This window comes from Solanum stenotomum, chromosome 1 (genome assembly GCF_019186545.1).
Source record: "Solanum stenotomum isolate F172 chromosome 1, ASM1918654v1, whole genome shotgun sequence".
NCBI lineage: Eukaryota > Viridiplantae > Streptophyta > Magnoliopsida > Solanales > Solanaceae > Solanum > Solanum stenotomum.
In genome coordinates, this window is record NC_064282.1 from 18,392,311 (window position 1) to 18,413,674 (window position 21,364).

Consider the following 21,364-nt stretch of genomic DNA (forward strand, 5'->3'; position numbering starts at 1 on the left):
TTAGGCGAAGTGATATAGATACACTTGAGCGGACGATCTTCCGAATATAACCTCTCTACCAAGATAAGGATAAGGTGCAAATAATTTATCTTTTCCAATCTACACTTACAAAATTACACTTGATATAATTGTTGTTATTGTTGTTGTAGTTATTGTTATAACTATTGCTATTAGAAAAAACTACACATCATACCGATGAACATAATCGTTGCAATAGATATATCTATGAGATCGTTTGATAGAGTGCATTAAAATAATGCAAGTTTTGTGTACTATTAGTACCTTGTTTGGAAACACTAAATATAAAGAGTGTCACGTAAATAAGTACGGAGGGAGTATTATATTGCCAACTGCTTCTTCATTATAGTCTTGGCTAGCTCCTAAGACATGGAAATAACAAGGCATTTTGTTTCACCTTTCTCACACAACCACATTGGCCAGTGAGTTTTTCCCAGTTCTTGTGTATTGCAAGTTCATCAATTGAACAAATGATAACACAACTAGAAGAAAGCAGTGCTGACTGCTGAAGGATCAACTAATGGCACTGATACAAGAATCCTATATCCTAAAACTAAAAGAACTCAAAGTCAAGATATTTACCCCCAGACTTCGCATCTGCCCCTACCACTCTTTTACTGGTATTGTCAACCCCAACAGGGTTCACTTGCCCATACTTTGCAGGGTACTCCGGCTCCATGGGTCTTGGCACTTCAGGTGGTGTACTGCAACGTATCAGAGCCCAATTAACACCTTCAAAGAAAGGATGCTGCTTGATCTCAGTTGCTCCTCGTTTCACCCCAAGCCGGTTTTGAGGCTCTTTAACAAGCAAACCACGTATCAGATCACGGCTGGCGTAACTGGTTGCAGGAGAATCTGGAAATCTAAGCTGCTGGCCAACTACATTGAAAAGAGTTGCCCTGTTTCCTGATCCCTTGAAAGGGGTCTTTCCATATAGTAGTTCATGAAGGAAAATACCAAATGTCCACCAGTCAACCGCACTGCCATGGCCTTCTCCCTTGATAATCTCGGGGGCCAAATATTCATGAGTCCCAACAAATGACATTGACCGTGCTGAAGTAGGTTCCGCAACTAGCTCAGGCATTGAATTAGCTTGAAACCCAGAATCAGCTCGAGGCTTAGGTGTTTTTTTCTTGTTCTTTTGAGGAAATAAACGGGGAAGGAAGCATGCTGGTTGCATGCATACAGTTGTGGGCTCAATACAGGCTGGCTGCACACAAAATGCAGCTCCTCGTTTTGAAGGATCATCAGATGAGGTCCTTATGAGCGTAGGTGAAACTGCACATCTTAAGGAGAGGTCAAAATCTGAAAGCATAATGTGGCCATCGTCACGCACAAGAACATTTTCAGGTTTTAAATCCCTGTACACTACACCAAGCATATGTAGATATTCAAGTGCCAATAGAACTTCTGCTGCATAAAACCTGTGGCAGAAAAGGGGGGGTTAGTTAAAGTTTGATTAAAGAACTCAAAAGTTTAAACATAAATGCAAGGTAAAAAATCCTGAATACTTTAGTGCCAATCTAGAAACTAAAGCTCTATGATCCTCACACCAGAGTGAACTCGAATAGTCTCTTTATTTTAGGGAGACCACAATGAAGTCTATTCAGCTTTTGAATACAAATCTCAAGTAACATTAACTAGGTGATAATGATAAAGGATATAATTTAATGACACATACTTTGATGTCAAGCTAGGCAAGCTCTAAGATTCTCACAACAGTTTTGAAGAAAAACCAGGCAGGGACACAACGGGGACAAAATTTATACCTAGTACAGAAAAGACAGTGAACAAACTGAGCTCTTTGGAAGCTTAAATCACTGCTTCAACATAACTTTTCATCTTAATAAAACATAGTTCAAGGATTTTATCAGATATTCAGCATTCTCTATTTGCAGAGTAAGAGAAAATGGGCAACAATCTTTTTGTTTTTTTGGAAAAGTGAAAAGGGGTGACATTCATTGTGGCAAAATCATCTCCTTCCACCAATACACCCTCTCTCCACCAACACCAACCCACTCAAGAAAAAGAGGAAAGGGAAAAGAAATAGCCCTTTGTTAGCCAGTAAAGGTGCATTTAGTGGAAGATAAAGAGTTTCACTTAGGAAAAGAGAGTTAATACCATGTAAGGATTAAGGAATGTTAAAGTGACCAGAGGTTTATTGTGTTTACGTTTGGACTACATGCGAAAGCCTTTTATAAGGAGAGGATTATCTACCTGTTGTATATTCTAGCTAAGGATAGCAATTCCATACCTTGCAGCATATTCTGAAAAATGCTTCCCAGGTTGTCGCTGTCGTAGAGTATGCAGATCTCCTCCAGGACAATATTCCATGACCAAACAGGAGAAGCGATCGGTCTCAAAATGAGTGTACAATGTTGGCAAGAATGGATGGTCTAATAACTGTAGGATTTCTCTTTCTGTCTGAGCACGGGTCAATTTCTTCCTGCTTGCAAGTGATGCCTTATCCATCACTTTCATTGCAAAATAGCAGCGAGTCCCGCTAAGCTCAGAAAGATAAACACTTCCAATGTCTCCACAACCAAGTCTTTTGAGTAACTTAAAGTGGCTCATGCCTAAAATACCATCACGTGCCCGAATCGCGAGAATAGCCTTCCATCTAGGATCATTTCCTTTGTGAGGCTTATTGGCACTGCCAGTGATGTTACTCCAATTACTATCATCACTAAGTCCACTACTGTCACTTGCTCTGCTAAGGCTAGTTTTACCACTTTCGAGTGAATCCCCTCGAATGCTCCCTTTCGTGCTCTCATAGTTTCTGTCCACACTAAGCATGCCATCACTCATAAGCCCATCGCTCCTGTACGTGCTTGTGCAACTGTTGACAATACTCATAGATCTCACAACACCAATACTATCAATGCTACTAAGTGGACTTACATTTCCACTTGGAGGCTGTGATGCATCCCAAATACATTCTTTCTCTTCGGAATCAGGAAGCAGACTTGTTTCTGTGTTTTGAGAAGGACGAGGAACTGTAAATGGAGAAGAGATTACACCTAGATCATTTGGCTCTTCAACCAAGCTCTCTGCCGGTGAAAGAAGGGATGGGCTTGGTTTCACATTTGGCATCCGGATTGAAAGATCGTCCAAGAAAGGACCCTTCAAAGATATGTTTTTCACCAGACATTTCCCATCTCCTTTCTTCTGACCAATTGGTACATACACTGGTCTCATTAGGTCTGTATCAACAGGTTCCGGAGGATGACTCGCCCCATGAAATGATGTAGAGCCACTATCTTCAAGTGAATCATCACTACGCTTGATTGTACCAGCATCGACCATGAGTTCTTCTTCCTCCTGATAGGAGGTCTTTCCTTTCCATGTTTGTATTGGAACAGCCAAGTCAAAATCTCGAAAGCCTCTAATACCGACCTCCTTCTTGGAGGTTGAGAAAGTATGTGCCACCTTAGCCCCTATAGGGAACTGCCTAGTTGATTCTCTAACTTCAGGTATCCTTTCCATCTTCAAATACTATATGTATCATCACAAGTACATCCCCAGAAGAAAACTCTGCAGAAGTGCAAAAAATCAGTACCATCTTCCCACACATTACTATACCACTAATCAAATCTACTAAGACCATTTTGATGACAAGTATGCAAACACATCAAAGAAACTACATCTCATTAAACAGTCACTATAACAAAGGTCATTTTTCACTAACACAATCTCCATTAGTCACTATAAAATCTTCAGATATGGTAAGTAACACAGGCACTTTATTAAGATACATGCATGATGTGATACAAAAACACCCAATTAGGCAAATATAATATTTACAATCACCTCAACATTCCATAATTTCCACAAGTTCCATTAATAACAGTATGAAATAACCCTCAACAAGCTCAAAATATAAAACCTTAAATCCCAAAGTGAGTGACAATCAACTTCTAAGAACCCCCATCACATTTCACTGTTTTTTTAAACACTCACCAACATGGAAATATACAAGCAAGAACCATGGGCAGATCTAGCTTCAGCTATGGGTGAAAAAGAATTCAACGTGGCCACTCTGAACCCACAGACTAAAAATTTCTGGGAATTTTTTTTCCCCAAAACAGAGACACAAAAATGCTAAGAATAACAGAAAGAAAAAACCCAAAAAAACGACACCCACATTACAGAACAACAAAAAATCAAGAAAGCAGAATTTTACCAGTTAAGCAAGAGATCTGAAAAAAATCTTCAACTGGGTCGTTTTCTTTACTCTCTCAAGTCCTTGGAATGCCAAAAAAAATAAAGCTTAGCTAGAGCTCCAGCTACACTTCTTCTCTTCTGTTCTCTTCTTTAACACAGAGGACAACACAGTGATTTCTGCGGCAGAAAATTGATTGATTATTACTAAATGCTGAAGCTATTAGCTCCTATAGCTGAATAGAAAAACAATTTGTAGTACTAGGTGGTGCTGGAGGAGAAGGATTATGGGTGATTTTGCCTTTAGCTTCTCTTTTTAGCTTGTGTTGTTGTATTTGTGAAGGCTTTAGTCATGTGTTCACTGTACTATATCATATGAATACTGGTGATACAATAAAGTGAAAGTGTCATTCTCTGTTTTTATTTTAGTTTTTTGGTCGTGTTTTGTTTATTTAAAAGATTGAAAAAGAGATGGAGAAAATAAATTTGTGAAGGCTTAACCCGACGTTTCGGATTTGAGTCCTATATGGAAAAAAATTATGTTGAAAGCATATTCTCAAGTGAATCATGCGCAATTCAAATTTAATTCAAGCTCTAATGTGTGAATTTGTAAAGATGAAATTGGATTATTATCCGATGGTTGAACTTTCGTTCTCTTTTAATTAATAAAAATTTGAAATAGAAAAAAGAATTATTTTGAAAGCATCACTCAAAAATGTAATTTAGTCTCCAAATTTAATCCTATTCTATTATCAGACATAGAAAAACACCCCAAAAAGGTGAATTAGGCTAAGGGTGAACCAATAAGAATAATGCTATTTTCATACTTAACTACTCTTTCCCGCCCCTCTTAATTAGTTGAGTTTGTTAATTTAATCACCTCCATAGTTAGTTAGTACTCCCTCATTCTGTCTTATTTGTTCAATTTATTAAATATAATTTTACTTTAAATTTAAAAAATTAAAAGAATAATTTTTATTTTATTTTTGCTTTTAAATAATATTTATTTTTCAACATTTTATCTTTATTATTTCTTTTTTAAAAAAACTCATATCCAAAAAATAAAATAAAAATTATTTGACTATTTCAAATAATAATTGGGACAGAGTACATATTTGTTTCTTGTTTTATTTTGAAAAATAATACTATTATATAGTGTAAATAGCAAAATAGGTGATGGCAGGAAGAAAAGTTGCAAAACTACAACGACTGCCAGAAAGAGAATTGATGGCGTGATGAAAAGGGGAGAACCAAGAAAAAGTGGGCCATCACACTCCGTCTCAAAATAACTGTCATCTTCGTATAAATTCAAGATGAAAATTAATATATATTTTTAACGATGCTCTTATATTCAAAAGATATTAAATAAACAAATAGAAGTAATTTAGTAAATTATATTATTTTTAATGAACGTGATTTTTACTATGACAACACGGAGAGCGGAAGAATATTTACTTGTTGAAAGTTGGAATGTGGCCCACTCCCATATATGTTCCTTCTTTAGAGTACACGTCTTTTCGAAGGAGGAAGAAAAATTGAAAGGAGTGGGAAAATGTGAAAGCAAAGAAGTCATTCTTTCTATTCTATGTCATGTCTATTTCTCCATCCTTTTCAACTATAAATACATAATTTTAATTCCCCCTTAATAACATTACTATGGACCAGTGAAAATTGCACTATATATGCTTTTAATTTTAATATGTTTAATCATTTTAAGAAAAATAAGGTGTTTATTTATGTGGTAGTATTTAATTGGACAATAAATTTAAGAATGAAAGAAAAATTATTTAAATTTATAGTCTAAATGAAACTTTAAAGTGAAATTGTTATTTCTTCTGTTTAAATTTGTTTGTCAAGTTTTACTTGATCTGAAGTTTAAGAAAACTAAAAAAAGAATTTGAATCTTGTTAAGTAAATTATTATGTGTCATGTGGAAAATTGAAATCAAAGAATTGTAAAATAAGAAAGATATATTAGTTTTTTAATATATTAAAGAAAACAGAAAAACAAATAAATTGAAATATGAGAAATAGTAAATGATATAAAAGTAAAAAGAAAAAAGAGTACCTATTTTTCCAATGTATTAATTAATCTAGTGGCATTTGGAAAGTTTAAAATTATTTTTGCGCCTCAATTTCTTAAAATTTCTTTTTTTATATCATATAAAAAGTATTCATGATACTTTTATGTTTATTTAAACATTCATGTTCCATTTCAAAGAAATTGAAGGAATTAGTGTATGTAACTAAAGATATTTTGACTTTCATTCTATGCATTGACTATTTGTGAGTATTGAAAAGCTAAACGTAGTAACTATATATAGCTTGTAGTAAAGATATTTTGACTTTTGAATTGAAACAATTTCTCCCAAATGTAACTACAATTGGTGAGAAATTGAACACCTAAAATGTACTAGTAAGATATAGCCCAACGTTTAAGAAGTTTCTTAGGTTAAGGGTAAGTTCGATTGGAAAATAAGTTATTAAGAGATTAATTATTTTGAAATGGTTATTTTTTCATAAAAATAATATTATAATTCTATGATAAGTTATTTTATGATTTATTTCAACTAAATATAAAATAAGTTCATTTTAAAAAAAAAATTAATGTTGAAATAAGTTAATTTTGTATTAAACGAATCGCAAGAATAAAAGAGATTAGGGGAGTATCTAGACCTAATAAAGAAACATGGACCCCATTGATAACAACACTATTATAATCTAATGGCTCTATAGTCTCACCACTATATAGTTCCCATGTGGTTCTTAATTAAAACACGCTTTGGTAGGAAATCTCAATCGATTAGTTATTTTTTTCATCTTCAAATTAATTAGTATATCAACGTGAATTGTGGGAATACAAATAAATATATAGATAGCGATTTTTTTCTATGAGTTGATGCTTTATATCAATTTCGCTTTTCATGCTATTTGATTAAGCATATTAATATTTTTAAGTAATTTAAATCTCATGTAATTTTGCTCCTCTAAGCGGACAAATATTAAATAATTAACATAATTTGTGTTTAAAAAAATAGAAAGAAAGATCCAAATTGATTTTTCTAAAGTCTCGTATTTTATATTAGAACTATATGTGTAACACCTCAGAACTAGAAAGAAGTTTAAAATCTGGAAATAGTCATTTTTGAAAAGTATAAGAAAAACTCGAAAATTTTAAGTAAGTTAAAGTGAGTTTTGGTCAACTTCAACCGACCATAACTCCTAGCTCAGGATGAGTTAGGTGTAGTTCCAGATATGGTTGGAAAGCTCTTGGAATGAATTTTCCAACGCCGCCAAGTTTGCGCGATTCCGAGTTCAGATGAGTGAGTTATGCCCTTTGGAAGTTGGGTTGTTGATTTAAAGAAAGTCCAAATCCGGATTTTTGAAGGGTAGTTTGGTCTTTTCCTTACCCTTTTATTTTAATTCGTTTTAGTGAATTAATTAAGGGTCTAAACTGAACTGGGTCAGTTTTACGCTTTTGGAAAAGAGTTAGGGTTTTAGAGGAGGGGAAAAGAGAAGGAGAAGCAAGGAAATCGTCAAGATTGTCGAGTTTAGCTTGTGGATTTCGTCGGGGGTGATCCCTACAAGGTATGCGAGATCACATAGTGTTGGGTTAGTTCACCCACACGCCAAACATGTTTAATTCAGCGTGTTTTCGTCCTAAAATGATTGAGAATTGATGTTCTTGATAGTTGTTATTTAATTGATTTCGTTCTTGAATATGAATTGGGATTTAGGAGTTTCTTGATGATTAAGTGTTGTTTTCCTGAGTTGTTTGAGTTAGATTTGGTGTATATGATTTGGGTATATGAATCTAAAGTGAATTTGGGAAAAAGAATCGGATTAAAACGATTTAGGGTCAGAAAACGCAATCAAAAGTTCGTCTGAATTTTACCTGGAGGCTGGCGCGATGCACCCCCATAGCGCTAGGAAGGTTGGGGCGGCGCACCAGCAGTGCACAAGAAATGAGTCCCAGTAAAATGGGGATTGGCGCGGCGCGCCAGGGATGCGCCTGGATCGGCGTTTTTCACCAGTTTTCGTCGTTTAGTCTATTTAAGTTATTCTAAAGTGTCCTAACACTTTCCATTGATTCTAACTACTCTAAATGACTTCTAAACACCTAGAAATCATCCATAAACATGAATCATAACCTTGAATCCATAAATTCAAATTCAAGGAAAGTCAAGAGTCAAGTCTAGAAATTTCTCAGAGTCCTATCAAGAAGTTTTTTGCAAATGTTTTTTAACTTTGTTTTAAGACTTAAATTTTGAAGTTGAGTAAAGAGTAAGAGCAAAGTTTATTTTCTTTAAAATGATATATGGGAACTAAGTATTTTCAAGAGTAAATGTTTTCACATTTAAGATGAGAGGAAAATGAGATTTCCAAAAGAGTTTTGAACAGTAAAAGGGAACATTGATTCCAAGAGAGCTTTAAGCTAAGTTTGAGCAATTATCTCAAACCAGAGAAGAAGTTGTTTTAAAAACATATGAGCTAAGTATATTTTGGGAGTAGTATTGAGCACTGATATGGGGACGCGAGTTCATATTAACTCAAGCTCCCATAAACCATGTAGCCATCATGGGCAGAAAAAGGATCATACTTTTTAGATGATTCCTTAGTGCTTTTTAGCATAGACTAGTGGATCCACTTAGTAGTTCTGGTTTTATATCGATGGCAAGGTATAGGACGGTCCTTGGCAACGTGAGGTAAAATGTTGTACCATCACTTAGGCTCATAGTGATGGTTGTCGGTTAGAGAAACTCCCACAAAAGTTATTGTATTTTTATATACATCAGTTTATTGTATTTTTACATGCATTTCAGAGTTATGTTGTATCCTTGTATATACACAGAGTTGACATCATGTTTTAAACAACTTTTCTTTATATTGCACTTGTTTTAAATTTGCTTTATATTGAAATGAGTTCAGTTATGTATTCATGAGTTGAGAAGAGCCAATGCAAGTGTTTCTTTTAGATTCCCTTTCAAGCCTATGTTGTTTTAGCATTCCAACTCGCATACTCGTACATTTAATATACTGATGTCAGTTGGCCTGCATCTTATTATGATGCAGACAGGTAACTAGGGTCGGCATCCGACGCATCGTTGATCCAGTGAGCAGTTCAAAGTCTGTTGGTGAGCCTCTTTGCATTCCAGAGGACTCATTTTCATTGTTTTCATTTTTAGTATTAGTTCATTAGGATGTCATGGGTCTGTCCCGACATCCATCTCAGTTGTTTAGAGGCTTCATAGACAGACAGACAGTCAATTAGTTAATTCAGTTGTCTTTACTTTTCATTTCATATGTTAAAGACTTGAGTTTGCCTTAAAGGCCAGTTGAATGTTCCTTTATAACATTCTAGTTACTTCAAAAATGTGTATGTGATGAGTTAAGTTTTCCGCTGAGTTAGTAAGTCAGGCCAAGGGTTCCCTTGAGGCCAACAATGGTCTTCGAGTGCTAGTCCCGCCCAGGGTGTAGGCTCGGGGCGTGACAATATGTTGTGCACTTTCCACAATGCTTCAAAGGTTTGTTGTGGATATGTCGTCTTAATCATGTAGTAGTAATAAATAACGGATTCAAATGGAGAAGAATTGTGATGGAGTGATAAGTATATTTTTATCCTTGATTAGATGTTTTAGATTTGAGTATTTTGAGTATGAAATCGTCTTTGTTAGGGAAAGCGTTTTGCCTCAGATGTGAAATTTTTCATTGCGAATTCAAATTTAGTTGAACTTCAACATTAGTACCGGACACACATATGTATATATGAAATTATTCCCTCAGTTCACTTTTACTTGTCACATTTCACTTCAGAGCTAAATTGAATTAACTAAATTCAATATTTAAAATTTATATTTAAATATAAAAAGTTATACAAAAATATATCTTAAAATCTATAAAATTGAGTCTCGATAAGTAAAACATGACAAGTAAAAATACGGTTGAACATCTGGTCAAATTCTTATTGTAACTTAAATTAAATATAAGTAAGGTTGAACATCTGGTCAAATTCTTATTGTAACTTAAATTAAATATAAGTAAGATTAACATAAAAGGGAGTTGAAGAACAACAACAAATAAAGTGAAAAGGAAAAGAGAGACAGAGAAGAAAAAGACGTGTGAGCATGCATGCCCAATCACTATCTTTATTTGGTGACAAAAATAGTCAGTCATTTAAATACTGTGCTCCCCCGACTATTCTTTTTCCTCTACCTATCTGGTTACACGTCGGACGTAACAGTAGTAATTTTGACTCAAATTTTATAATTATACATAAAAAAAATAAAATTAATATGTATAAATTATTTATGAACATTCAAAGTAGGGGTAGTGAGCCACAAAAGTAATGATTACAAGCTTATTCAATAATTTTAACTCAAATTTAAGTTAAGTATATGGAGCCATAATAGTGATAATAAATTCGATATAACTCAATAACTTTAACTCTAACATTATATTTGTGTTAAAGAAATTTTAATGCATAGGTATCCAAATTAGGGGTGGAGCCATAGTAGTGATTCGACCTAACTTATTAATTTTAGCTTACTTTTGTATGTGTTGTTAATTTTTTTTTAATATATACAAATAATCTATCAAAATTTTGTATTTATAATTATGACATAAAAATTATAAATTAAAATTCAAACTTTACCTTTGTTTCAATTTGCTTTTTTGTTTGAACTATCATGTTGTTAAGAGGTCGTAGTTAATACTTCAGTTACATAGACTTTTTTTATTCCCCCTTATCTATATGGAAAAAAAGAGGGTTAAAAATGAGTTTGAATGGCTGATATGGTTCAATATCGACGGAAGGAAAATATAAGATATACGTGTTAGAAAAAAATAGTAGGAAATATAAATTAAAGAAGAAGATGATTTTGATGCGTGTAATTATTTTTATTTTTATTTTTAAAAAGAAGATATTGTCCATATATATATTGGGTAATATACAAATAAATCCCTTCATGATACAACAAAATTCTATACATGCATATTTTTCTTAGGCTATTTCAAGAGAGACTTTATATTTATAGAACTTAAGAGATGACTTTTTCATTAGAGTCATGAATAAATGACTTTTCATAACAATCATATTCTTTCATAAACAGATGTATATGTTTAATTTAAGAACTTTATTTATAACAAAATATCCAACACTATGTATACATACATCCTATGCTCTCTGAATTCAGTAGAATTACATTGAAAATATCATTGTTACTGTTGCATTGCATTTTAAATAGTTAGGGCGTTTTTGTTTGAATTTATGTTCACATTAAAATATGGCTACATATTGAATAGTTTTGAAAAGGAATAATTAAATATAAATTAATAGTGACTATTTGCCCATTTCTTACCCACAAAAAGAATAAAAATATAACACTGGTTTAACCCAGTATTAAATTAGAATTAAGCGTAAACAAAAATTTGTACAATCATGGCGCATATTACGCACAAATCTATCAACCACCTTTCATATTAATTTATTTTTCTTTTATTGATATTATTACAGCTCCTTCATCATGGATTTCAATGGACAAATGCAGAGAAAGAGGAAAGAGTATTTTAGTTAATTTTACATATTTTTAATTTGTTAAGAGCGAAAAATTAAAAATTTATACTTTCTTAAACTTTATATCAAGTTATTTAAATCAGACAAACAAATTGGAACAGAGGATTATGTATTTTTCTTGAACACAACTACCATGGATTCATTATTATTAAATCTTTTTGCAAGTTACACATCAACTACCATGGATTCATTATTATTAAATCTTTTTGCAAGTTACACATGTCTGTGTATGTTTCAGTCAAAGAATTAAGTGTAGTTTAACATTCTTAATTAGGTCAATTATTAGTTTCAATTATCAGAGCTAGTATTATCATAATGCTTAATTAATTTCCATTTTCCAGAGGCTATAATTTATTTTTAATGTTTATGTGCTTTTCATGGGCATGATGATATTAATATTTTATTTTACTAGTGCCTAGCTACTTTGACTACACTGTTAATCACAATTCACATGCAAGTTGCTAATTACACAACACTCTTCAAAATAAACAACTAAAAAGGTGATTACTAAAAAATTAAAAGACAATGCTATGTTTGTTTTTCTATAGTTTTACCTAATTTTGGACTTACATGGCATGAGAATTTATGGACATTATAAACAAATAAATATTCCATTTGTGATGCTTAAAGTATAGTTTGGTGGGCATATTATTTGGTTGTACAGTAAGCCCCAATAAACTAAGAGAAGGTTAGTGCAAATAAATATTAATAATTTAAAATTAACAAAAAGAAAACCATTTTGTTTAGTTATATTGATTCATTACCCTACATGAGAAAATGACAAAAAATTGCTTCTTTAGGATTGCCGTAGGTTTAAAGTAGTCTCTTAAATATATTTTATGAGCAATTTTGAACCTTTAAATTGTTAAAAGTGAACGTTTTAATTTGTTTCCATCAACTCAACAAAATTTGTATATCATATTTGAAAGAAATTCTAAAAATAATTTATTTATTTATTAAAAACTAACTAGAAACGCCGTGATGCTATCCCATCAATTCTAGGAATCATATAACACAAAAAATTGTACATTATATAGGTACCAATATTAACAGAAATTACACCTCAAGAAACTACACATAATAGATAAAAAAATTACACCTTTAAATTGACAAGCTCAATTTTTTCTTTCTTCAATTTCTCGTCAAATTTAACATACATAGTTTTAAAAATATTTGTTGGAGACGAAATTATTCACTTTTAGCTAATTTAAAAGACCAAGACTGTTTTAAAAAATATTTATAAGAGATTATATTGGATCTATCTCAAACATAAGATATCATTTTGTTATTTCTCACTCATATATCTTCAAAACATAGAAATATATGTGTCACAAATTTATATTATACTGTGTTAATACTTTGGCTAAATTATTATAGATATTTTGTAAAATCAATTGAGATACGTAAATATTAATTTGAACAAATTATATTAGATGTATCTTCCCTTGTTACTTATTTAAAAGATAAAGCAAGAAGTTATAGGATCCTCCACTCAAAACTCACAATTGTCCCTATTATTGACTGGTCAAAAAGAGGTACGTACTGGAATCACAGTGAATTTGAAATCATCCTCAAATATATATATGTACCTTGTGGGACACTATATTATAAAGTGTTCCCCATTTTATTTTATTTTCCCACAAGTGTTGTCCCATTTAACTTGTTCAAATTGGCACTCACAAAAGGGGTTTTAAATCAGAGGGGAAAAAATATTGAATTAGTGAACACAATTAAAGACTGCAAAATTATCTTGAAAGAAACTCACTAATTATAATGCGACGTTTGTTTATATATTGTGTTGGATATGTTATTGTAAAGTCATTAATCATTATTGTCTCATTTTAAGCTCATCATTAACTTTTATCTCCTCAATCTATGAGAGTATTATTTTTTATATCTCAATTTACAGTATGTAATTTTTCTTTCTTTCTTTAAATTTTGTGTTCGATTAAATATCTATCATATAAATTAAAATGAAAAGTACATTTAAAAGAAAAAAGGTCCATAAATTATTTCTTCATCATTATTGTTTGAATAAAAATAGAAAAAATTAAATAAGCATATCATGTGATGAATGAAGTGGCTACATATAATAATCAAGTTGGTCCTTCACCAATCCCATGAAAGCTGAAACTTATAGTGATTATAATGATTAGCCTCAATATATAATTGTTTTTTAGTAACAATTTTCAACATATACTATAGTTAGTCATTCCCACAATAAGCTTAAAAAAGAAGTGTTTGATTTGTTAAATCATTCTTTTTGTTGTGGGGTAATCCCATTCCACCTTGCTTTTTGAAAAGAGGCAAACATTGAGTTTGAAAGTGTTGAGTATTGTTGTATTGGAATTAGGAAAAGGGAAAATAAAGTTAGGGTTGTTATTCAAAGGAAGAGATGATCCCTTTCTATGATTCCTTTCTCACTTGAATTTTTGGTCCACAAGACCTAAAGAAAAAAGAAACTTTATTATAATCTAATCTCCTGTTCCTTGCTTGTATTAGTTCTTAATCTTGCACTGACTAAGGAGCATAAAATTATCCTAGGTAAAAGGAATTGCATGTGACACCCATAGTGGTAGACAAATGAGGTCACGTAAAAAGATTAACATATTTTTAGTTTGATAAACTTTTAATTTCACATTGGAATAGAAGAACGCTCATATTACAAGTTCACATTGATAGCATCAAACCAAGGAGATTGGTTGTGAAGAATGTTGAGCAAAAATGGACAATATACTCCATGTATTTGTATTGTGTCAAATAGGAATAATATTTTATATTAAATAAAATAAATATTACATAGTTGATAGTAAATAAATCATTTAATGAAGTCATGAACCATTCTGCAAATTGAAATGGAAATATAACTTTCTACTTCTAATTCTTTCTCTTTAACTAAACAATTAACATGTAATCTCTTGCAAAGTTTAATGGTTTTGTACAATTAAAGTACATATAATTTATTTTTTTTAAAAAAAGTATAAATTATAGGAACCACATATTATAAGTACTAAATAACATCCTATCCCTTCTAGTTTTCTATTTACTAAAAATCCCTTAAAAATGATATTTGCGAGATACATAACGTTGTGCACGGATACATTAGGTTTGATACATTCCATATAGCAGGATACATAGTGTTGTGCATGAGATACATTAGGTTTGATACATTCCACATAGCGGGATACATAGTGTTGTGCACGGGATACATAGCGTTTGATACATTCCACATAGCGAGATACATAGCGTTGTGCACGGGATACATGCGGGATACATAGGTAAAATAAGGGATTTTTGAAATTTTTGAAATAAGTAGGGATAAATGGATATTAAGGTAAGTAAAGGAGTGTAGTTAAGTAATTTGTCCAAAAAAATACTTCTAATTTAGTTTGAAATAACTGAGAAAAATACTTATTGCCCAATTGAATAAGTGGGACCAAGCCCAACAATTCTAGGCCCAAAAAAGTACAGGTCCACAACCCAAAGGGTCCACTTTGGGATGGAAGCCCATAAGGAATTATTATGATTTGAAATTAGTTTGGACCAAAGACAACGAATTCCAAATTTCCAACTGCCTTGATAAAGAGAGACAGTCACGTGACAGTTGTAACTTATACTATAGTTGAAATATTCATGGACAATTTGACTGAATTTTGCCAATATAGTTTTATTAATTGAACGGGGTTGTTTTTCAAACAGACTGATCTTTATTTTGAGCCCTTTAAATGAGTTGATCTTTAATTTTTACTTTTAAAATTCAAACACGTGCTACGTTTTTGAAGAGTGCAATATATGACGTAAAATGTTAACTTATATTCCCTTTAAGATCAATTTGGGCCTGCCTAGTTGGAGAGATCTGCCAGCAGAAAAATAAGAGTATTTTGCTCAAATCAGATAAATTTATTATTTATTATTTTATTTGATTTTATATATATAATGAATTAGATGAAGTATCCTACGTGATATGGAAAACCTACATTTCCTTTTCTACTTAAAAAGAAATCTTGCCATTTGACTAATTGAGATTACTATGATTAATTAATTAATTATATTATTATCCAATCAAACTTTGAAAAAAAAGGATTATGTGGATCATGAATATTTTCATGTAAGACACAAATAAAACAGCTCTATAAAATTGTTGTGTTTTCACCATTTATCATCTCTAAAAAAGCATAAGGTTTCTTTAACGATAATCATAAAAATATATAGAAAGAGAAAAAGATAAAATCTTTGATAAAAACACCCATTACAACTTATTAGTTAAAGTTCTAACAAATTATTTCTTTATTGACGTATAAAGAAGATGATACATAGATAGGCAAAACTTGTGAGTATTGATGTATAGTTTAATTAAGATTGAAATATTTCATGATCTTTAATGAATTTTGAAGAAATATGGTTTAATAATACTACTGAATAGACTCCTTAAAAATTTGTTCAACAATCGATGCTTAAGGAGAGTCCTATAATTCAAATATTTATAACTAGAATTAAAAAATATATACAATTAAGACTTAATTACTTTCTTATTGGTTCATAATTCCACACTGAACACTTAATGTGAACAAAATCATTGATTCGATTTTTTTATTACTAGTGTACTTGTCCGTGCTTCATGCGGTTATAAGAAAAACTTAAATGTATTTTGAATAATTATTGTCACTATTTGATAAATGTTTTAATAAATAATATAATAAAAGAAAGAAATACAAATTAAAATACGACTTTGATATTACTTATTCAGAAAAAAATTCTAAATATAATTTTTCATACTGATAAAAAAGTTGAAAATATAAACATTGATATGAAAAGCTTCAGTTAGTTAATTGACAGTCTAATTATCGTAGGTTCATATGAAATTCAATTATTCTTATAGCAACATTATTGGTTCAATCAATAACATTAAATCTACTCGATCAGAAATTACGTGACTTTTTTTTTGTATATAAATGACACAATAATAAAAATAAATAAATAAAGATACATTTGTGGTAAATCATGGTGAGAAAGAAATACTTGTATTATATTCTAACATAGTTGTGCACGAAATTCAAAAGTTAGAGATATATATATTTTTCAATATTTGATGTTCGTACCGACACTCATCTAATGCAATTTGTGTCTCATAAAATTCATTAATATTAGTTTTTTTTGTATTTAAACTCTCATTCTTGTAGAGGCATTGTGAGAAGAGAGAATTAAGTTGCGATAGTGCAACATTACGATTGAGGTTATATTTTTACAATAAAAAATAAAAAAGTTAAACACATAACGTAAAATGAGATATAAAAGATAACTCATGATATCATTTAGTGACTTGGTGTGATACTTACCTAATCCATTTGTATAGAGATTATCAAAGAGCGGGAAAGAAATGTTTTTTTTAAAAATAATACGTGTATGCAATGTTGAAGACAGGACAATAAAAGGTTTGACAACATAAATACAATTATTTCTATTATTGAAATATTATCACGGTAATTATTATAAATAAATTGGAGTAATAACTCTCCAAAGGATAACTCCTTTTTTGATGTAGAAAAAAAATAAAAGAAACTTTTATTTGCTTTCAATAATAATAAATTTAACACACATTAATCATATATTCACATTTATTGTGGTAAAAAAAAGAAAAAAATGACTCTTATTATCCTTATTTACACCCATTTATGTTGTTAAGAAGAAAATTAATTTATATATATGATTTTTTTTAACACTTTTAACATAAATTTGTTATTGAGAAATTTAAAGTTTTTCTTAAAAAAAAAAGAGAGTTAAGGAGATTATTTTTTAGTTTATATATATTCTACTATAGTAGAAGCATGAGTAGAGTAATGGTATCAACATGGTTGTTTTTTGACATAATTTTTTTTGTTAAGGACAATTTTGACTTTTCACTAAATTTATGTGTACGTGTCTTCCATCCTGCACATGAAAAGCCACTAATACCACTTTTCAATTTCTCTTGTTCGCTATATCTAAAATCTTCTTACAGCCTCTTCAGTTTCATAACCAAAGAGACTGCCGACAACTGACCGTCGAGATTCAAGATTGCTTAACTTTCTTGGCTTAGCTATTGTAATTTCAGATTTGCTCTTCTCAATTTTGCCCAAATTTGTTTTTCTCCGTATCTATTTTTTTGTAGTTTCAATTTATTGTTGTACCTTTCTTTTCCATTAATATGTATCTGTGCTACTCTTTCATCTGAATTCTGCCCAAATTTTCAGGTATCATATACTTATGTTTTCCTTGTGTTTTGAATTTTGTTGGTTCTTGTTCTAATATTGGTGCGTCGTTGTCTTTAATTTACTTAAATTGCATATCTGTAGTTTTTCTTTCATTCACGAATCTTTCATTTAATTTGATTTGTAGGAATGAATTAGTTTTGCTTGTGGAGCTCGATTCTGAAATCTTCCAAAGAGAAGAAGCCCAGGGCTGAAAATAAGCTTCTAAAGGACGCATGATGTTGTTCTCCTCTTCTCATATTTTTGTTCAACCTTTTTTGGTTAGTTGTTCCTTCAAATTATTGGAGCTTAAGTTGTTTTGGTAGTAAATATTTTAGTTTTGTTAAAAAAATAAATTAATCCTTCCAACTACATGATGAAATTTTAGGATGATGAGCTACAATGACATGAATTCGACTGATCATTGGAATTCATCTTATCCTGTAATTTTGATTTGGGGAAAAAAAATAGTATCATCGTTTAAGGCAATAAGAACAATTCTTTTCGTTGAACTGACAATCTAAATTTATAATTCTGTTGGTATATAGATAATTTTATGTTTTTATATGTGAGTTTTAAATTGGTCAGAGATCTTAATACTATGGAGTAATTGTAGACTAATATAATTCTTTACATGGAGAGTGTGTGTTTATTCATGAAGTACTAATCGAAGATCACTGTCGACAATTTGATTAAACAAAATTTATATAATATAATTTTGGACCATATTATAAAGTTTGTTGCTTTCCTCTAAATAAGAAATCTATAACACCCACAGAATCCATGCATTGCTTTCTTTTCTTCTTGATTTATAACCTTTAATTTTTTTAACTTCCTTAGTCGTGGTCGTAAATTATTGATGCATCTATTGGTTTATTTCAGATTTCACTTTGTTTTGTGATAATAATTGACGTTTTTGTGTGTTTAGTATTTCGAATTATGGTGAGTTTCATTCTTCTATTTACTTTCAATTTTTATTGTTGTGTGTGATCAATATTCTGGACTCCGATAAGTACAACTTTTATATTGACTTGCATCCCCCTGCTTTTTCTATTGATTTGTTCCCTTGATTGTACCTGTCTTTGAGTGTTGGGTGACTCTGTAGGTTCTTGTATGGATTGATTGTGTTCCCTATTGAAAGAGCTTTAGAGGAATATGAGTGGACATCTACATAGGCTTATGTGATTCGAAGCCAATCACTCTGTATTGCAAGAAAGACCGTAAAAAACATAATCAATGGTATTTTCTTATATTGCTCAAAACACTAATTGAAGAAGGAGATGCCTGCTCTCCAAAACCCACTTTCCTCTTTTGAATGGTCGCACACCAATTTTTTCCCCAACATTTGGGGATGTATCTCTCTTTGAAAAAGTAATATTGTTGTTGTTTTTAATTAATAACAAATTTATTTGAAGTTACTGCCAGCTGTTATTGAACTATTGGGCGATGCGAAGCAGCCGGTTAGAGATGCAGCTAGGAGGTTGTTGCTTACTTTAATGGAGGTATGCATTTGCATGATCAGAAGATAGACTATTTATTAACCGGAACTTGATCCTCTTTTTTTTGGTTGTTGAATTGATGTTAATTTGCTTATGATATTGAAATAAAGGAAAGTATATGCAATTATGTTGTTTTACAGGGATGTGTGAAGTTATTTACTTGCACTCCCTCTGTTTTGACGTGACACTGAGTTTAAGAAAGTAAAGAATACTTTTGAATCTCGTGATGCGTTCTTTCAGTGAGGATGTATGTCACATGCACATATATTGTATAGTGTATGTTTATTTAAGTTATATTGTTTATGTTTGTCGTGTGTGCCTCTAAAATAGAACTTGTGCTAGCATATAACAATACTAAATATGTAATTAAGGGGAAATTTAAATTCCTTTTCCCTACTTTTCAGAATTGTGCAGACTTCCAAAAAATACTCTCAATTTCTTCCCTCCTTTCAAGTTTGAAAACTGGTGCTATCAGTTGAGGTATGTTTTCTCAAGTTTTTGCCTAAATGTTATTTTTTCCTTTCATCTTGTGCCTTTTTTTTTTTTTGCCTATAAATGTGTTTTTCTGAATTTGTATTTTCTTTGCAGAGTAGTATGCTAAATAGTAAATAACCGTTTATCTGTTAGGGTTCTAAACATTGATATTTTCTCATCCCCATTTTGATGTAGTGCATTGGGTGCTTTATGTTGGGACTTTGACAAAGAATTGTTATATATTAGTTGTTGCTTCATATTTTAAGGGGAACAAATAACCTCTTGATGTAGTCATATATTTATCATAACTTTCATAACTGAACATTTTAAGTCGCTACTATGATATTATCTCTTATTTTTTTAGTTAAGATCTACTTGGATGCCTATTGAAGATAGACCCCCTATTTATGCTAACTATCTTCGTTTGGTACATTTATTACATCATGTTTGTCATCCTACTGTAATTTATGCTTATTTCAATCATAAAAATATGAGCATAGATGCTTTTTATAGGTATCATGAAAAAAAAATTGTACTTTGAGTTCACAACACAAAGAAGACCATATTTTAGTCTTGACCCCTAATAAGCTGATAAGGATATCCAACTTTGGAATACAAATGAATCAATTAAGTTTTTATCTCTATTGTTAACTAACAATCGAAAAAGTAGTTTCTTCTTATCTTTAATTGCTGTCAATTTTTTGCAAGCCTCATTATCCTTCCATTTGCTTATCTATTTCAAGAAGTTTCACAAAGGAATATTTTTTTAATCTGTCTAGCTTTGGTGTGTTATTTTTTTTAATTAAAAGGCATTTCCCTTTTACTCTGGTCGTTCAGATGGTCAAATTGAGACTGATATTTTTTGGCTACTGCTCTTGAAAAGCTAGATTGAAGTCAAATAAGAACATACACACTGGGCTTTATCAGGCTTTATTGCTACAACATTCTCTACCATCTGCTAAACTACCACAATAGCTGAGCAGAACAAGATGATTACAACCTTGCTATTTTGCCCTTTGCCAATGTCAGTTTATGTAATTGTGTAAACATTGTTGCATCTATATGCATAAAACAGTACATTGATGAATGTAAATGTGTGTAGATATGATGCATATCTTCTAAATTTATATTTGAACAGATTTTTTAAACATATGCAAATGTTGGGCCCGTGCGCGCACGGGCAACATACATCTAGTATATATATATATATATATATAAATAAAACTCCTAATTTTACTGTACATATAAATTTGATCCTTTTTTTATAATTTTTTTTTATAATGCCTCTATTTATAGGACAACAATATGAAATATTAAATGATATCATGAATATAATTATTAATATAATTTAAGAGTTATGATCATCAAAAGTCATTACAGTACGAAAAATAAAGATACTTAAATTTTTATATT

The 21,364-nt window shown here is 31.0% G+C and overlaps 1 protein-coding gene and 1 long non-coding RNA gene across 4 annotated transcripts; one reads left to right on the plus strand and one right to left on the minus strand.

Moving 5' to 3' along the window:
* Positions 1-263: 263 nt before the first annotated feature.
* LOC125874651 (serine/threonine-protein kinase D6PKL1-like) lies at positions 264-4,556 on the minus strand. The gene is made up of 3 exons (XM_049555643.1): positions 4,202-4,556; positions 2,273-3,552; positions 264-1,442 (listed from the first exon to the last, which is right to left on the minus strand). Exons 2-3 carry the CDS (start codon positions 3,502-3,504, stop codon positions 572-574), a joined length of 2,103 nt encoding a protein of 700 aa, XP_049411600.1. The 5' UTR covers positions 3,505-3,552; positions 4,202-4,556; the 3' UTR covers positions 264-571.
* A 13,214-nt stretch (positions 4,557-17,770) lies between these two features.
* On the plus strand, positions 17,771-21,040 carry LOC125846620 (uncharacterized). Of its 3 annotated transcripts, XR_007444376.1 has the most exons (5): positions 17,771-17,981; positions 18,127-18,259; positions 19,404-19,480; positions 19,882-19,961; positions 20,698-21,040. It is a non-coding gene; the product is annotated as an uncharacterized LOC125846620 (long non-coding RNA). The 3 variants fall into 3 exon arrangements; XR_007444375.1 differs by having other exon boundaries at positions 18,127-19,480; XR_007444377.1 differs by having other exon boundaries at positions 17,980-18,041; positions 18,127-19,480.
* Positions 21,041-21,364: the final 324 nt, after the last annotated feature.